General features: G+C 35.5%; 1 protein-coding gene across 1 annotated transcript; it reads left to right on the top strand.

Annotated features, from left to right (window-relative positions):
* Positions 1 to 3,109: 3,109 nt before the first annotated feature.
* Positions 3,110 to 12,020, top strand: LOC127989997 (vacuolar protein sorting-associated protein 33A). The gene is made up of 13 exons (XM_052591465.1): positions 3,110 to 3,263; positions 3,473 to 3,538; positions 3,769 to 3,896; positions 4,022 to 4,205; positions 6,103 to 6,219; positions 6,317 to 6,491; positions 6,591 to 6,784; positions 7,014 to 7,140; positions 8,149 to 8,216; positions 8,833 to 8,970; positions 9,119 to 9,256; positions 10,030 to 10,198; positions 10,932 to 12,020. The coding sequence occupies exons 1-13, from the start codon at positions 3,162 to 3,164 to the stop codon at positions 11,123 to 11,125; spliced, it is 1,800 nt and encodes a 599-aa protein (XP_052447425.1). The 5' UTR covers positions 3,110 to 3,161; the 3' UTR covers positions 11,126 to 12,020.
* The last annotated feature ends 787 nt before the right edge of the window (positions 12,021 to 12,807 follow it).

The raw sequence follows: 12,807 nt of genomic DNA, 5'->3' as shown, positions 1-12,807 counted from the left end.
CGGTTAATAAACAGAACTGCTTGCGGCTTGCGGAAGAACATCGTAGCCGGAACTACTTCTCTCTGTTTATGTCTATGAAGAACCACAAAGGTACTGGGTTACTCCGCCGCGGTACCCCCGAAGCAATCTAAAATAGTCCGATTATAAACACTTATTATAGGTGTACCCTAGTGATTCAGGACAAACTAAAAACACGGTTTGGAAAATGGATTCATGGTGTACTCGCTTATTATATACATTGTTCTACATTTTGAACACAAACAAAGTTACAGACCACAGCTCTGATTGGTTGTTTTTTACTGGGAGCGGATTAATTTCTGCAAATGACAATAGGACACTGGGAGGAGCCAGAGGAGCTTGATTCTTTCACAGATTATCTGTCTCATATTCTACTGTCAGGACATAATGACAGGTTTAACAAATATGTAAAAAATATATTTTTTACAAAAGTTACCTACTGCAGCTTTAAGGCAAATATTCCCCACACAACCTACTCTTTTGCTACACACTCAAAATTATATATTTTTTCTTCATAAAAACTGTAACAGTTACATACTTTTAAGGCGTAACGTTAGTAGAAGTAACTTTTAGGCGAATTGGGCTGCAGCACGTCATTTAATAACTCACATTGCATTACAAATAACGACTTGCATTTTTCCTTATTCATTGCGGGGGGAAAAACGCGTCTCACATGCAGTGTAAAACATTATGACCTGACCGTCTAACCAATGTTACACACGGGATGACTGTATAATATGTGGAAGTTGGCAGCCTTACTAAAAATTGTCAGGCCCAGTCAAAATCGTCACACAACTCCACACATTTCTTCAGAATTGGCTGGCAAAACCATCTACAATCAATCTTGTAAAACGTAACGTAAAAGTTTATTTATAAGCTAATTCTAAATGCAAAATAAATATTGAGTATTTATGACCAATATTGACATTACAGGAACCTTGCTTAACCTCAGTTAATTTATTGTGGTAATTTAGCATCACTCACCTGTCTTGCCCATAGAAAATATACATTCTTAAAAAAAATATTTACATTACCTTATGAGCTTATGGTTTGTATCTATATGTACAAGATACTTGGGGTATGGTACAGAATAGGTTCGCCGAGCAACACAACAAAGCTGGGACATCCGTGAGAGAACACCGAGACCATCAACACGATGCAGAGATGCACAAATTCTGTCCCACTGTACTCTATGTCCTTTGGCAATGAGCGGTCCTCTGACAACCCTGTACCCTATGTTTGGCATTGTGCTTTAGATTTCAGACACCAATGAATCAAGTTCTTCATCTGTGCAGCTGCTGTAGAGGGAAGTGACTGACAAATCACATTCTCTCATCCGACGATAGATGGTTCTACGAGAGACACCTACAATTTTACTGCTGGTTTCCTGGGGTAAACCAAGCTTCAGAAAGTGGATTAGTCTTTCTCTTGAAAAATGGATTCTAGGACGTCCACATCCTTATGATCTTTCAATCTCCACTAAAGTTTCCACCTGCTGACCTTCCTTGTGCTGCTGAATAAATGAATCCAAGTCCATTAAACCTCTGACCAAGTCCTGTGAGATTCCAATGTTTGCTGATATGGCAGTAATCAAAGTCATTTCTTGACGGCAAATAAATTGCAAGTATTCAATGTCCAGAGGAGGGTGTTCCAGAGCATAAGTCACCCTGGAAAGTAGTCTATGAAGGACTTGTTGCCTCACTGTGTTCTATAATGCATTACCACATAAACAAAACATTTGGTCAATGCAATAAACCTTGTTCATAATGAAATATTAGTCTAATGATTGGTGAATACTGCACAGTATAGAATTTATATTCTTAGATTTTGAAAAAACTAAGTGAACAGTAGATGGCTAATTATATACCAAAAATATTTTAAAACGTAGCATGCTACATCATGACATGAGAGCGAGAGAGAGAGTGTAAATGTCTCTCTCACACAAACACACAAGCACGCGCGCACACACATAACGTTGTAATTTTTCTTTCGGGTATTATTACAATGATGCTGTGATTAGCATCACTCACCTGTCTTGCCTCCTGATCGGCCATGTTTAAGTCTGTTGGTCTCAAGTTCGGTGTCTGTTCCCGCCATTCTCCGTGGCTGTACGCCAAAACGTGATTGGTAGAAGCCATAATGTGCTACGATTGGTCAGCTCAACGTGGCCATCATTTGATTGGCTTGAGTAAACGGTGGGTGGAGTCCACTTATTTGTGGATTTATCTGCACGTTGACGCTAGAAGTGTTTCAAATCCACAAATGCACAGGAACTGATCCACAAATGCGTGCAGTGATTTACAAATGCACAGACAGCGGTTCACAAATAAATGCCAGGTAGAGTTGTGTTTGTGACATTAAACACATTTGTAAATATATATTTTTTTATTTGCAAATCTCATTTCATTTATTTGTGAGGTTTATATTTTTTTGTGAAACTCTTTACATTTATTTGTGAATTTGATATATTTTTGTGAATTATTTGTGGATCATAATCTATTTATTTGGAATAATGCAACAATTCTAACCCCATATCTCACCTTTAGCTCTGGGACTGTGCTGTGTCAATGAGCTCGGACTTCAGCACAGATGTTTCCAGAGGAAACCTCAGTCATAAAAAACTGGTAATTACACATTCTACATATTGTAGTTTATATTAAATATTTTTCTAATTTGATCTTATGCCATTATATGTTAATTGTATGTTCATTGGTTGTAATATGACTGCATTTAAATAATAATAATAAAGATTTTATTTTTATGTTACACACTACAATTATTCACAATTGCTGTGCATTCCCCTTCATCCGATTTATATAAGTTTACTATGCGTTTATTATAAATCACTCAGAATGTCAAACAACGAAAATATATGGACTTGGCAACAAACACTGATAACGCGAATGTAAAAGTCGTGATTAATCCAAAATTATTTTCACGAATCAAAGCTAATTGCATATAAGTATTCCACAAATACTGACATTACATTAAATTAAAATATAAAAATTTAAGTTATAAAAGTACTTTATATTAAAGTATTAAATATAAACACAGTGGTAAAATTGATTTCTGCTGGTTTTTATTTTGAAAGACGAATCACGTGACGTCTTCAAAGAGTCATATGATTATGGTTCAACAGAAATATGGCTTCACATTTGTTTTGCGGCAAAGTAAACCTAAATATTTTGAGAGAGGCTGCACGAAAAGACCTGCGCGAATTTTTAGATAAATGTTCGGGAAGCAAAGTACGTAAAGCTCTTTGATTTAATATTAATTTAATTCAGTCTGTCCTTCTGCTGCCACATACTCCGGATCTGATCCGATTGTCAGCTGCATTTTATGCGATTAATTATTACTGCAAGTATTGTTCAGTGATGCTGTCAGTTGACGTGTCATGTTAATAGCTTCATCATCCTCTAATTCGTGGATTTTCATTATTTATGTTTTATTCAAGGCCATTGTTTGGGACGAGTATCTTACTGGACCTTTCGGGTTAATTGCTCAATATTCCCTTTTGAAGGTGAGTGACAAATTATACCAACCCCACCAAAAAAAACAAAAAAAAAAACACCAACAACAAAAACAAACAAACACATGTAAATTACTGGAGTGAGCGCGAAGGGAAAACAAGAAAATATATTTTCCTATTTCAAAAATACTGATGACTCTAATTAATATTTTATTCCTTTACAAAAAACAACAAAAAAAAAAAAACAACAACAAAGCTAACTGCAATTTTGTTTTTAAAAGGAACATGAGGTTGAGAAAATGTTCACCCTCAAAGGGGGTCGAATACCATCCGCTGCTGTCAAGAATATTGTCTTTTTTGTGCGACCGAGGTTGGAATTGATGGACATCATTGCAGAAAATGTTGCAAGGTAAGTTAAACAAAAAAAGGACTGTCCATCACTAAAGACAGACACAGACAAACAAATGTCCCAGAACCAGTCTGAATCTGAACAGTGCTTCTGATGAGATTACACTCTTAATATTTGTGTTTCAGTGAGAATAAGTTACATCCACGAGATTTCCACATCCTGTTTGTGCCCCGCCGGAGTCTCCTGTGTGAACAGCGGCTGAAAGAGAAAGGGGTTCTCAACTCGTTCACAAACATCGATGAGTACATTCTGGACCTTATCCCTTATGATGGAGATCTTCTTTCCATGGAGTCGGAGAGTTCCTTCAGAGTAAGATCATGTTCAAATAGCAAGAATATTACAGATTTCTATTCATTTTCTGAAGGATTTCTGATTCAGCTTTAGGCAGACCTTGACTAGAAATATCCCTCTTCTGCTTTATTAATGTTTAAGTAGTAGTAGGAGTTGAGCCATATGTGTTTTTTGAGTTTTATATTTGATACATTAGGTTGTTATGGATCATGTAGTATGATATAGTAAGAATATGGAATTCAAACAAATGTTACGCAAACTGAGCAAAAATATGTAATTTGGGGTAGTTGCTGATATTTATATGGCCACAAAGTAAGATGACATTTTGAAAGCTTTTAATGTAAATCAGATAGGGCTGGGAATCGATTCCAAAAAGAATTGAGTCCTCGATTCCGAGTCGTTGGGAATTGAGAGTCGATTCCAAAGGTTGGTCCATTAAGGGGAATCGACTCCTCATTCAGAGTATTTTTCAGTTCAACAAAGCTTATCTATGGGAGTCTCTCTAACGGAAGACTACATCTGACAAAGGCTGCACACATTTAAATTCACGAAAATAAACAGAAAGAAAACAAGCCGGCACTGATCATTTGAATTCTAGGACCACAATTCACCTAAGCCAACAGTTGTGAGAGAAAAGATTATTTAAAATTTTATATATATATATATATATATATATATATATATATATCGTCATTTTATTTTATTTTTTCAGCTTCATATTATAGGAAGGATACATTATACGACCTATCCTGCAGTCATCATGGTGAGATTAGGTTCCTTTTAATCTAAAAATAAATAAATAAAAAGGATTGTAAAAGAATCGAAAACAATAGTGAGGAATCGATTCTTGGAATCGATTCCAGGACCAGGAATTGGAATCGGAATCGAACAGCCCTAAAATCAGATATTTGCTTGCTTGCATATATATTAGGTGTCATTCTCTATCTCACAATAATGCTTTGGGATGATATTTTAAATGCTTAGTTTATTGATCATAGCTCTGTAGGTTCCAAACATATAAAGCAGTGCAATACAATGATGATTGAGAGATGAACAAATAACCCTTCCTCAACATTTTAGGGTCCTATGAAATCTCTTGTATTTTTTCCAATTTTGTTTTCTTTTTTCAGTTTTAATATTTCTGAATTCTTTTTTAAAAATGAATCATAAAGCATGCCTAATTAATTGAAATAATGAAACTTAAACAATTTAACAGCAATTTATTAAAAGTTAGAACAAAAGGTACATTTTTATTCCCTATGGAAAAAAATAAAATAAATTAAATATTATTATTATTATTATTATTTTAGTTTTTTATTATTATTATTTTTATTATTTTTTTCAGATTCTGTTTTATTTTGACCAAACTCTGTTTTCCATATATTTTCTGGATTTCATTTTAATGGTTTCATTCGATTTTAATAATATATATATATATATATATATATATATATATAACAATTTTATTTATTTATTAAATGCATTCTGGTAAATAATTTCTCTGGTAAATCTTCCTTAAATAACGTTTTAGTTGTTATTAGTATTAGAACTGTCATTTCATTAATTAAAATAGCCAGCTGTTTGTATTTTCTGATCTCCTTTTAGAGTGGACTTTGAGCTTTGTAACCTTGCAGATTAATTTTAATGCTTTTAATGCTCAAACTTTTGAAAAAGTGCTAAAGCATAATAGGACCCAGGAATGTTGGTTGTAGTGTGTAAATATAGCGGCAAAAGTGTCTCATTCAAAGAGTCTGTGATTTCCTAACATCAAACATTTGTAAAAGCTGTTTTTGGCTCTGGTAAAGCACCTTTTGATTGATCATTGGAAACGATTGTTTTCTATGAAATAAAAAGCTGACATATGTATTAGCAGTTGCTGTGGGATGTTCACATTACTTTGTTTTCTTTGGTGAAGGAATGTTATTTAGAGAATGATCAGACGAGCCTGTATCACGCTGCCAAGGGCCTCATGACTTTGCAAGCACTTTATGGAACAATACCGCAAATCTTTGGCAAAGGCGAGTGTGCAAGGGTGAGTAGAAAACTGTTTGTGTCAACATTTCATTTCTCTCATTGATTTTTTTCTTTTAATTTGGGTGCATGATGGTATGGGGCTGTGTCTTTCTCAGCATGTGGCCAACATGATGCTGCGGATGAAGAGAGAGTTTGCGGGGAGTCATACTCAAATCCTGCCCGTGTTCGATACCCTCCTCCTGTTGGATCGCAACGTGGACTTGCTCACGCCATTAGCCACTCAACTCACCTATGAGGGTCTTATCGATGAGATCTATGGCATCACCAATGGTACATGAGTTTCAAATTCATGCAGACATGAAATACTTCAGAAACAAGCTCTCGTTTTCCCCAGTAGTCTGTCTCGTCATGCATCGGTTGCTTCGACAGGTTACGTGAAGCTCCCGCCCGAGAAGTTTGCACAGAAGAAACAGGGAGAAGGTGGGAAGGATCTCCCCACTGAGCCGAAAAAACTGCAGCTCAACTCCGCCGAGGAGCTTTATGCTGAAATACGGGACAAGAACTTCAATGCTGTTGGAGCGGCTCTCAGCAAGAAAGCCAAGGTTATATCAGCTGCGTTTGAGGTTCGTGCTGCTTTCGTGAGTCTGGCAACAGCAAGAGTACAGTAAAAGTGGAAACATTGGGAAATCTAATAAATATATTTTAAAATGCTATTTATTTCTGAGATGTGCAGCTGTATTTTCAGCATCATGACTCCAGTCCTCAGTGACACACGATCTTCAGAAATCATTCAGATATGCTGATCTGCTAGTGTTTGCCTTTAATGAGCTGGTTTTCCTGTCTCGGTTCCAGGAGCGACACAATGCAAAAACTGTTGGAGAGATTAAGCAGTTTGTTTCACAGTTGCCTCACATGCAGGCGGCCCGGAGCTCCCTGGCCAATCACACCTCCATCGCTGAACTCATAAAGGACATAACAAGTGAGTCATTCAAGCAGACAGAAATGAAAGAAATATTTCTGGGTGTTATCTGTGGAACGCTGTCATAGGCAACAACTGTTACTCATCCCTCAAGATTTGTTTTTACAATGACAGGCTGGTGAATTCTGATGATATTTTGATCTCTGTATTTACACCAGATTTTCTATCGAATGGATAGAACTGCATTCTCAATAGAGAAGTAAAAAACAAAACAAAAAATCTGTGATGATTGGCTCTCAAAAGCAGTAGCAGCTTTCTAGTAATTAATTCCTCAGAGGTGATTCCAAAAAAAAGCCTCTTAGAAATGAAAGCATAGTAATGAATCAGATCTAGCAGATCTTAGGTTTATTTCTAGCACATTATACATTTGTTTCAAACTAGTTTTTGTCAAAAGAAAAAAAAAAAGAATTCTGAATAGTTATGTTGAGTGACCAATTAATATTAGCTTTTATAACTAATGAAAACAGAATTGCAGGTATTTATAAATCTGGCATGGTTACAAATGCTTTTGTTGTTTTTTTACTCTCCTCTCATGCAATGAACTTCATCAACTGAAGATTTAATCAGAATTAAGTTATTCAGTTGAGTGCAATTGCTAATTCTACAAAGGACTCTATTTTTAGAAGTCATTCTGCTGATATAATTTAGTGAAAACAATTCTGCATTCATATCCTGTGGTTAAATGCTAATATGAATTGCACTTGACCATAAATATATAGATCATTTATTTAGATCTTTTGTTTTTTGGAATTCAGCTAAATGTGATTTATGAGCTTGGCTCGTGGTCATATTTGACATTATATAATATGATGAGAATGCACATTTGAATATTCATGATGGTGTCTGCTTGCTTCCATTGTAGTGTAAATGTCTTTTTTAGTCATTTTAACAAACTGTGGTAAATTAGATGATAATATTATGAGACCTGACATGAGTTCACATTCATTTTGCTTTTTATTTCTTACCTTATTTTTCTGTCTCAAACTGCCTTGCTTTCCTGCGTTTCAGCCTCAGAAGACTTCTTTGACAGTCTGACCGTTGAGCAAGAGTTTATGACGGGAGTAGACACAGACAAGGTGCCTTGTTTTGTTTATGATTTCACCATTCGTTCATTATAAATCAAGAATAATTTAAGAAATTACATTTTCTTATGTTTTGTATAATCTTAAAAGAAACAGCCTGTTCTTTTGTGAAAAATAATTGTCCTAAAATTAAAATGTGCTCACCCTCAGGCCATCCAAGATTTGGAGAATTGTACCATTGCATCAGTGTCTCATCAATGGATGCTCTGCAGTGAATGGGTGCCGTCAGAATGAGAGTCCAAACAGTTGATAAAAACATAACAATAATCCACAGCACTCCAGACCATCAGTTAACATCTGGAGAAGCCAAAAGCTGTGTGTTTGTAAGAAACAAATTTATCTGACGGCACCCATTCACTGCACTGGATCCATTGGGGAGCAACTAATGTGATGCTGAAGATATTCTAGGTGTAAATGCAATGGACTTCTTTGCAGCGATTATTGTTCAAACAGAAAATAATGACATTTAATAAACAAATCCCCCTAAGTATTTTAGAAATATGAGAAAAGAAACACATTTTTCCCATGGTAAATTCTCTGGAGACGGATTATATTTTAGGGTTGAGTAATGTCTTTGTTCAATGTGTTTTTATTGTGACTTTACTCTCAGGTCAGCACATATATAGAAGACTGTGTAGCACAAAAAGACCCGCTGATAAAGATCCTGCGACTGGTCTGCATGCAGTCGGTCTGCAACAACGGCCTCAAACAGAAGGTCCTGGACTACTATAAGAAAGAGATCCTTCAGGTAGGACAGAGGGAATTTCTTTGAATGCATAATGGTGAAATTGAATCACAGTATTTTTGTGCAACACTCAGTCACTGTTTGCGGAGACGATAGAGGTGATTTAAAAGTGCCTTAAACATTTACAGTTGTGTGTGTTTTGTTGGTTTAGACGTATGGATACAAGCACATTCTAACTCTGAAGAACTTGGAAAAGGTTGGGTTACTCAAAACTCAAAGCACCATGAGAAACAACTACCCCACGATCAGGAAAACCCTCAAACTGTGGATGGAGGATGCCAATGAACAGGTTTGTCCTGGCATTCATCTTTAGTACGGATCTGTGTTTTAAAACTGAAAATGGCCACCACCGGTCAAATAATCCCCACCCAAACTCACTCCAGTGCTTTGAAATAATGGACGCTTTACACTTGTCCCGGGATCTAGAAGCAGAAGTTTTCATAGTCGGGTAAACTTGTATTATAGTGATGAATGAAAAAAAAAAACTAAATATTATTTTTGTGTTCCTGTTTGCTCCAATGGCAGAAGAGAATGACTTTGACTATGACTTTTCAAAAGAGGAAGTAAATATTGAGAGATGGGTAATGTTGGTCAGAATGGAGAAGGATGTCCTTGGCCACTATGTGTGGAACACTTACTTTAATTTAGTGTGTATAATGTATTAATTTCAATACTTTAGACAACAGCATATCAAAACCAACAGCAGATACTTAGTGCATGCACACATTTCAAACAAAAGTATGTAAGTATGTCCCGTTCTAAAAAATGTGGGACACTTAGAGGGGCTAATTTAGTGAATTACAGTTTTTGTTATTCTTCTAGGCCACATGTGTGAATTTGATGACATGTTCATTAAATAATCTTGGGATCAGTTAGTTAAAAGTGATTGTAAAAATGCCTCAGAAAATTGCAGATTTTGAAAAAACAGTTGTCTTGCATCATTTGTTTGGAGATATATATACTGTATATTTGAATCCAGTGTATAGGTATGTCTCTACATAGGACTATGTGTTTGTTATTCATGGTTTTGGGAATGACCGATGCTTGTTAACTTTCCTTCAGAACCCCAACGACATCTCGTATGTGTACAGTGGCTATGCGCCGCTGAGTGTTCGCCTGACACAAGTGCTCGCTCGTCCTGGCTGGAGGAGCATAGAGGAGGTGCTGAAGATGCTGCCTGGTCCACACTTTGAAGAGAGACAGCAGGTTCCCACAGGCCTCCACAAGAAGCGTAAGTGAAGATTTGCTTTGAGGAAAGATGGTCCTTCTAGATCAGTTAACCCTTCATCGTCTTAACCATCTTAGTGATAAACTTGAGCTAGCTTGTGAAGTTAGCTTGAAAGTGCTTCAACCTGGTGTGCATGAACGGGACAATTTGATTTGTGATGCACTAAATAAATTGTTCTTACTTTTTTATATATATATAATTATTTCCATACTTCCTATAAAGTTGTGTGTGCCTTAAATGCTTTGAGATTTGATATTGAAATGCATTAGATATATTATTATATCTTCTTTCTTGGCGGTGTATACATATATATATATATATATATATATATATACATATACACACATACATTAATTACTATAACCATATTATTTGGACACTTTATACTGTAAGTATACAGAGAGCTAATGATAATATAGTTGATAATATAAAGTTAGATATATGTTATATATAGCTACATTATATACTACATGGCAAATCTTACCTGTTTGCTTGTATCATCGAAAATGCATACTATATTATCATCTAGCTGTAATCTGCTAAATGTGATTATCAGTATGAGGATATGAAGACATTATTAGACATTAATTATGGAAAGCTGCTTTAAAATGATGTGTAGTGTTAGAAGTGCTATATAAACCATGTTTAAATAAAACACTTTGTGCACATGGTTGTAACCTTTTTCTGTATGTCGATAACTGATTGATAGTTCATTCTCCGTCTCTTGAATTTGCAGGTCAGCCTGGAGAAAACAGGACCACCCTTGTCTTCTTTCTTGGTGGTGTGACGTATGCTGAAATCGCTGCTCTGCGGTTCCTGTCTAATATGGAAGATGGTGGGACTGAGTACATTATTGCAACCACCAAACTCATCAATGGCACCAGCTGGATAAAGTCTCTCATGGACAGTCCTGAGGAAAACTTAGCCTAAACTTCTGTAGAGCCTCACAGATCCTGTTATCTGCCCGTCATGAACCTAAACGTTAATGTTTTGTCTGCGTTTAGAATATGAGTTATATCAAATGCTGTTTTGTATGATCATTTTTAATGATTACAAAGGGGGTGAAATCGCTGTTACCTGTTGCGATACTAATTTATTTATGAGAAGACATTTGTGAAAACGGCTAACCGCTAATGCAGTGTATAAATGGACTGATGTTGTGTATAACCTGCTTTGTCAGACTGCATGTTTTCCCAGAAGCCACCATATATTATTTTAGCAAGTGGCTATTATTTCAAAAATGCATTCCAGGTCTTCATAAAGAGAGCTATGTTGGCTTTAACAAGGGTTCATATAATTAATAAATGGATATAAAGGCTGTAACTCCTTTACAACTGTTCATAACTGTCACTAAATGGGGTCTGGACATTAAATGGTTCACCCAAAAATGAACAATATGTTATCGTTCACTCACCCTCAAACCTAGAAAGTCCTGTTCATACCAAGGAGAATATCTAACACTAACAGTCAATTTATTGTTATAAAGTGCTTGGGGATCAGTAAAAAATAGATACTACTACTACTAATAGAAAAGAGGCATGTTTATTGCTATGTGGCAGAAATGCACATTCATGCGTTCATGATCTCAAGGTTAATTATCAGGTGGTTGCGCTGCGCTCTTGATAAACTCCAGCTGGTCCAATGCAGCAGGTAAGAGTCCTTACTAGAACCAGAAAGTGTGATAATATGGTTCTGTAATCTCTGAAAAAAATGCTTAAGAACACAGTATTAGATCATATATTCTCTCTTTTGCATAATTTGATAAAATAACAGCTTAATTGAGAATGATGCACAGCAATAAAAAAATAAAATAATAATTTGTTTACAGGTGACTGATTATTTTCTGACACATCATTGATGTCTCCTTGGTGAACACAACACAAAAAACATGTGTTTTCACATTTTAATTTTATGTTTGGTTCGCACTTTAAGGCCTACAGCAACAGAAGGGAATTCTCAACAACATAATGGCAGATCTCTGGCTTTTGCAGTGATGATAAAACAGTATATTAAAATTTGTATATACATTTTTGAGCCCTTTATCCTTATGTCCTAATTGGATAATCTAAAGCATGCAGACAGGACACACACACACACACACACACAGGGATGCATTATGTGATAGAAAATGTATAATGGCTAGATAATGACTTATGGGAATCTGTTTGGGTTCCATATAAATATATATTTCGAAATACCTCTAATTAATATTTAACAACATTTATCAAATTACAATTTGTTTGGATCTCACAGGGGTCCCAGAGGAGTGCTAGCTCCACAGGAAAATTTCAGGAGAAAACTTGATCCAAAATGTTGCTTTTAAGCCAATATTTATTGTGCAACATGATGCACAAATACATTTTAATTCTAAATAATTATTTTGAATATTAATATATTGCAGAAATTACGATGACAAATTACAAAATACATTTGTATTATTTTATTTTAAATGTTTTTAAACATTCTTTAGGCACGTGGTTTTGTCAATGAGACAAGTTCAGAAATGGCCACGTAGAAAATGTATAACATCATATAATTATGTGCAGACTTAGGTCATCGTCACAAGCACGAAACTTTTTTATTTATTTATTTATTTTCCTTTTATTGCCAGA

Source organism: Carassius gibelio, chromosome A5 (assembly GCF_023724105.1).
Source record: "Carassius gibelio isolate Cgi1373 ecotype wild population from Czech Republic chromosome A5, carGib1.2-hapl.c, whole genome shotgun sequence".
Lineage (NCBI taxonomy): Eukaryota > Metazoa > Chordata > Actinopteri > Cypriniformes > Cyprinidae > Carassius > Carassius gibelio.
This window is presented reverse-complemented; position numbering and strand designations above follow the sequence as displayed.

Coding starts and splice junctions, on each gene's coding strand:
- LOC127989997 (XM_052591465.1), top strand. CDS start 3,162: ATGGCTTCACATTTGTTTTGCGGCAAAGTAAACCTAAATATTTTGAGA. Junction 6,492..6,590: donor GATCTATGGCATCACCAATG/GTACATGAGTTT, acceptor TTGCTTCGACAG/GTTACGTGAAGCTCCCGCCC. Junction 8,217..8,832: donor CGGGAGTAGACACAGACAAG/GTGCCTTGTTTT, acceptor CTTTACTCTCAG/GTCAGCACATATATAGAAGA.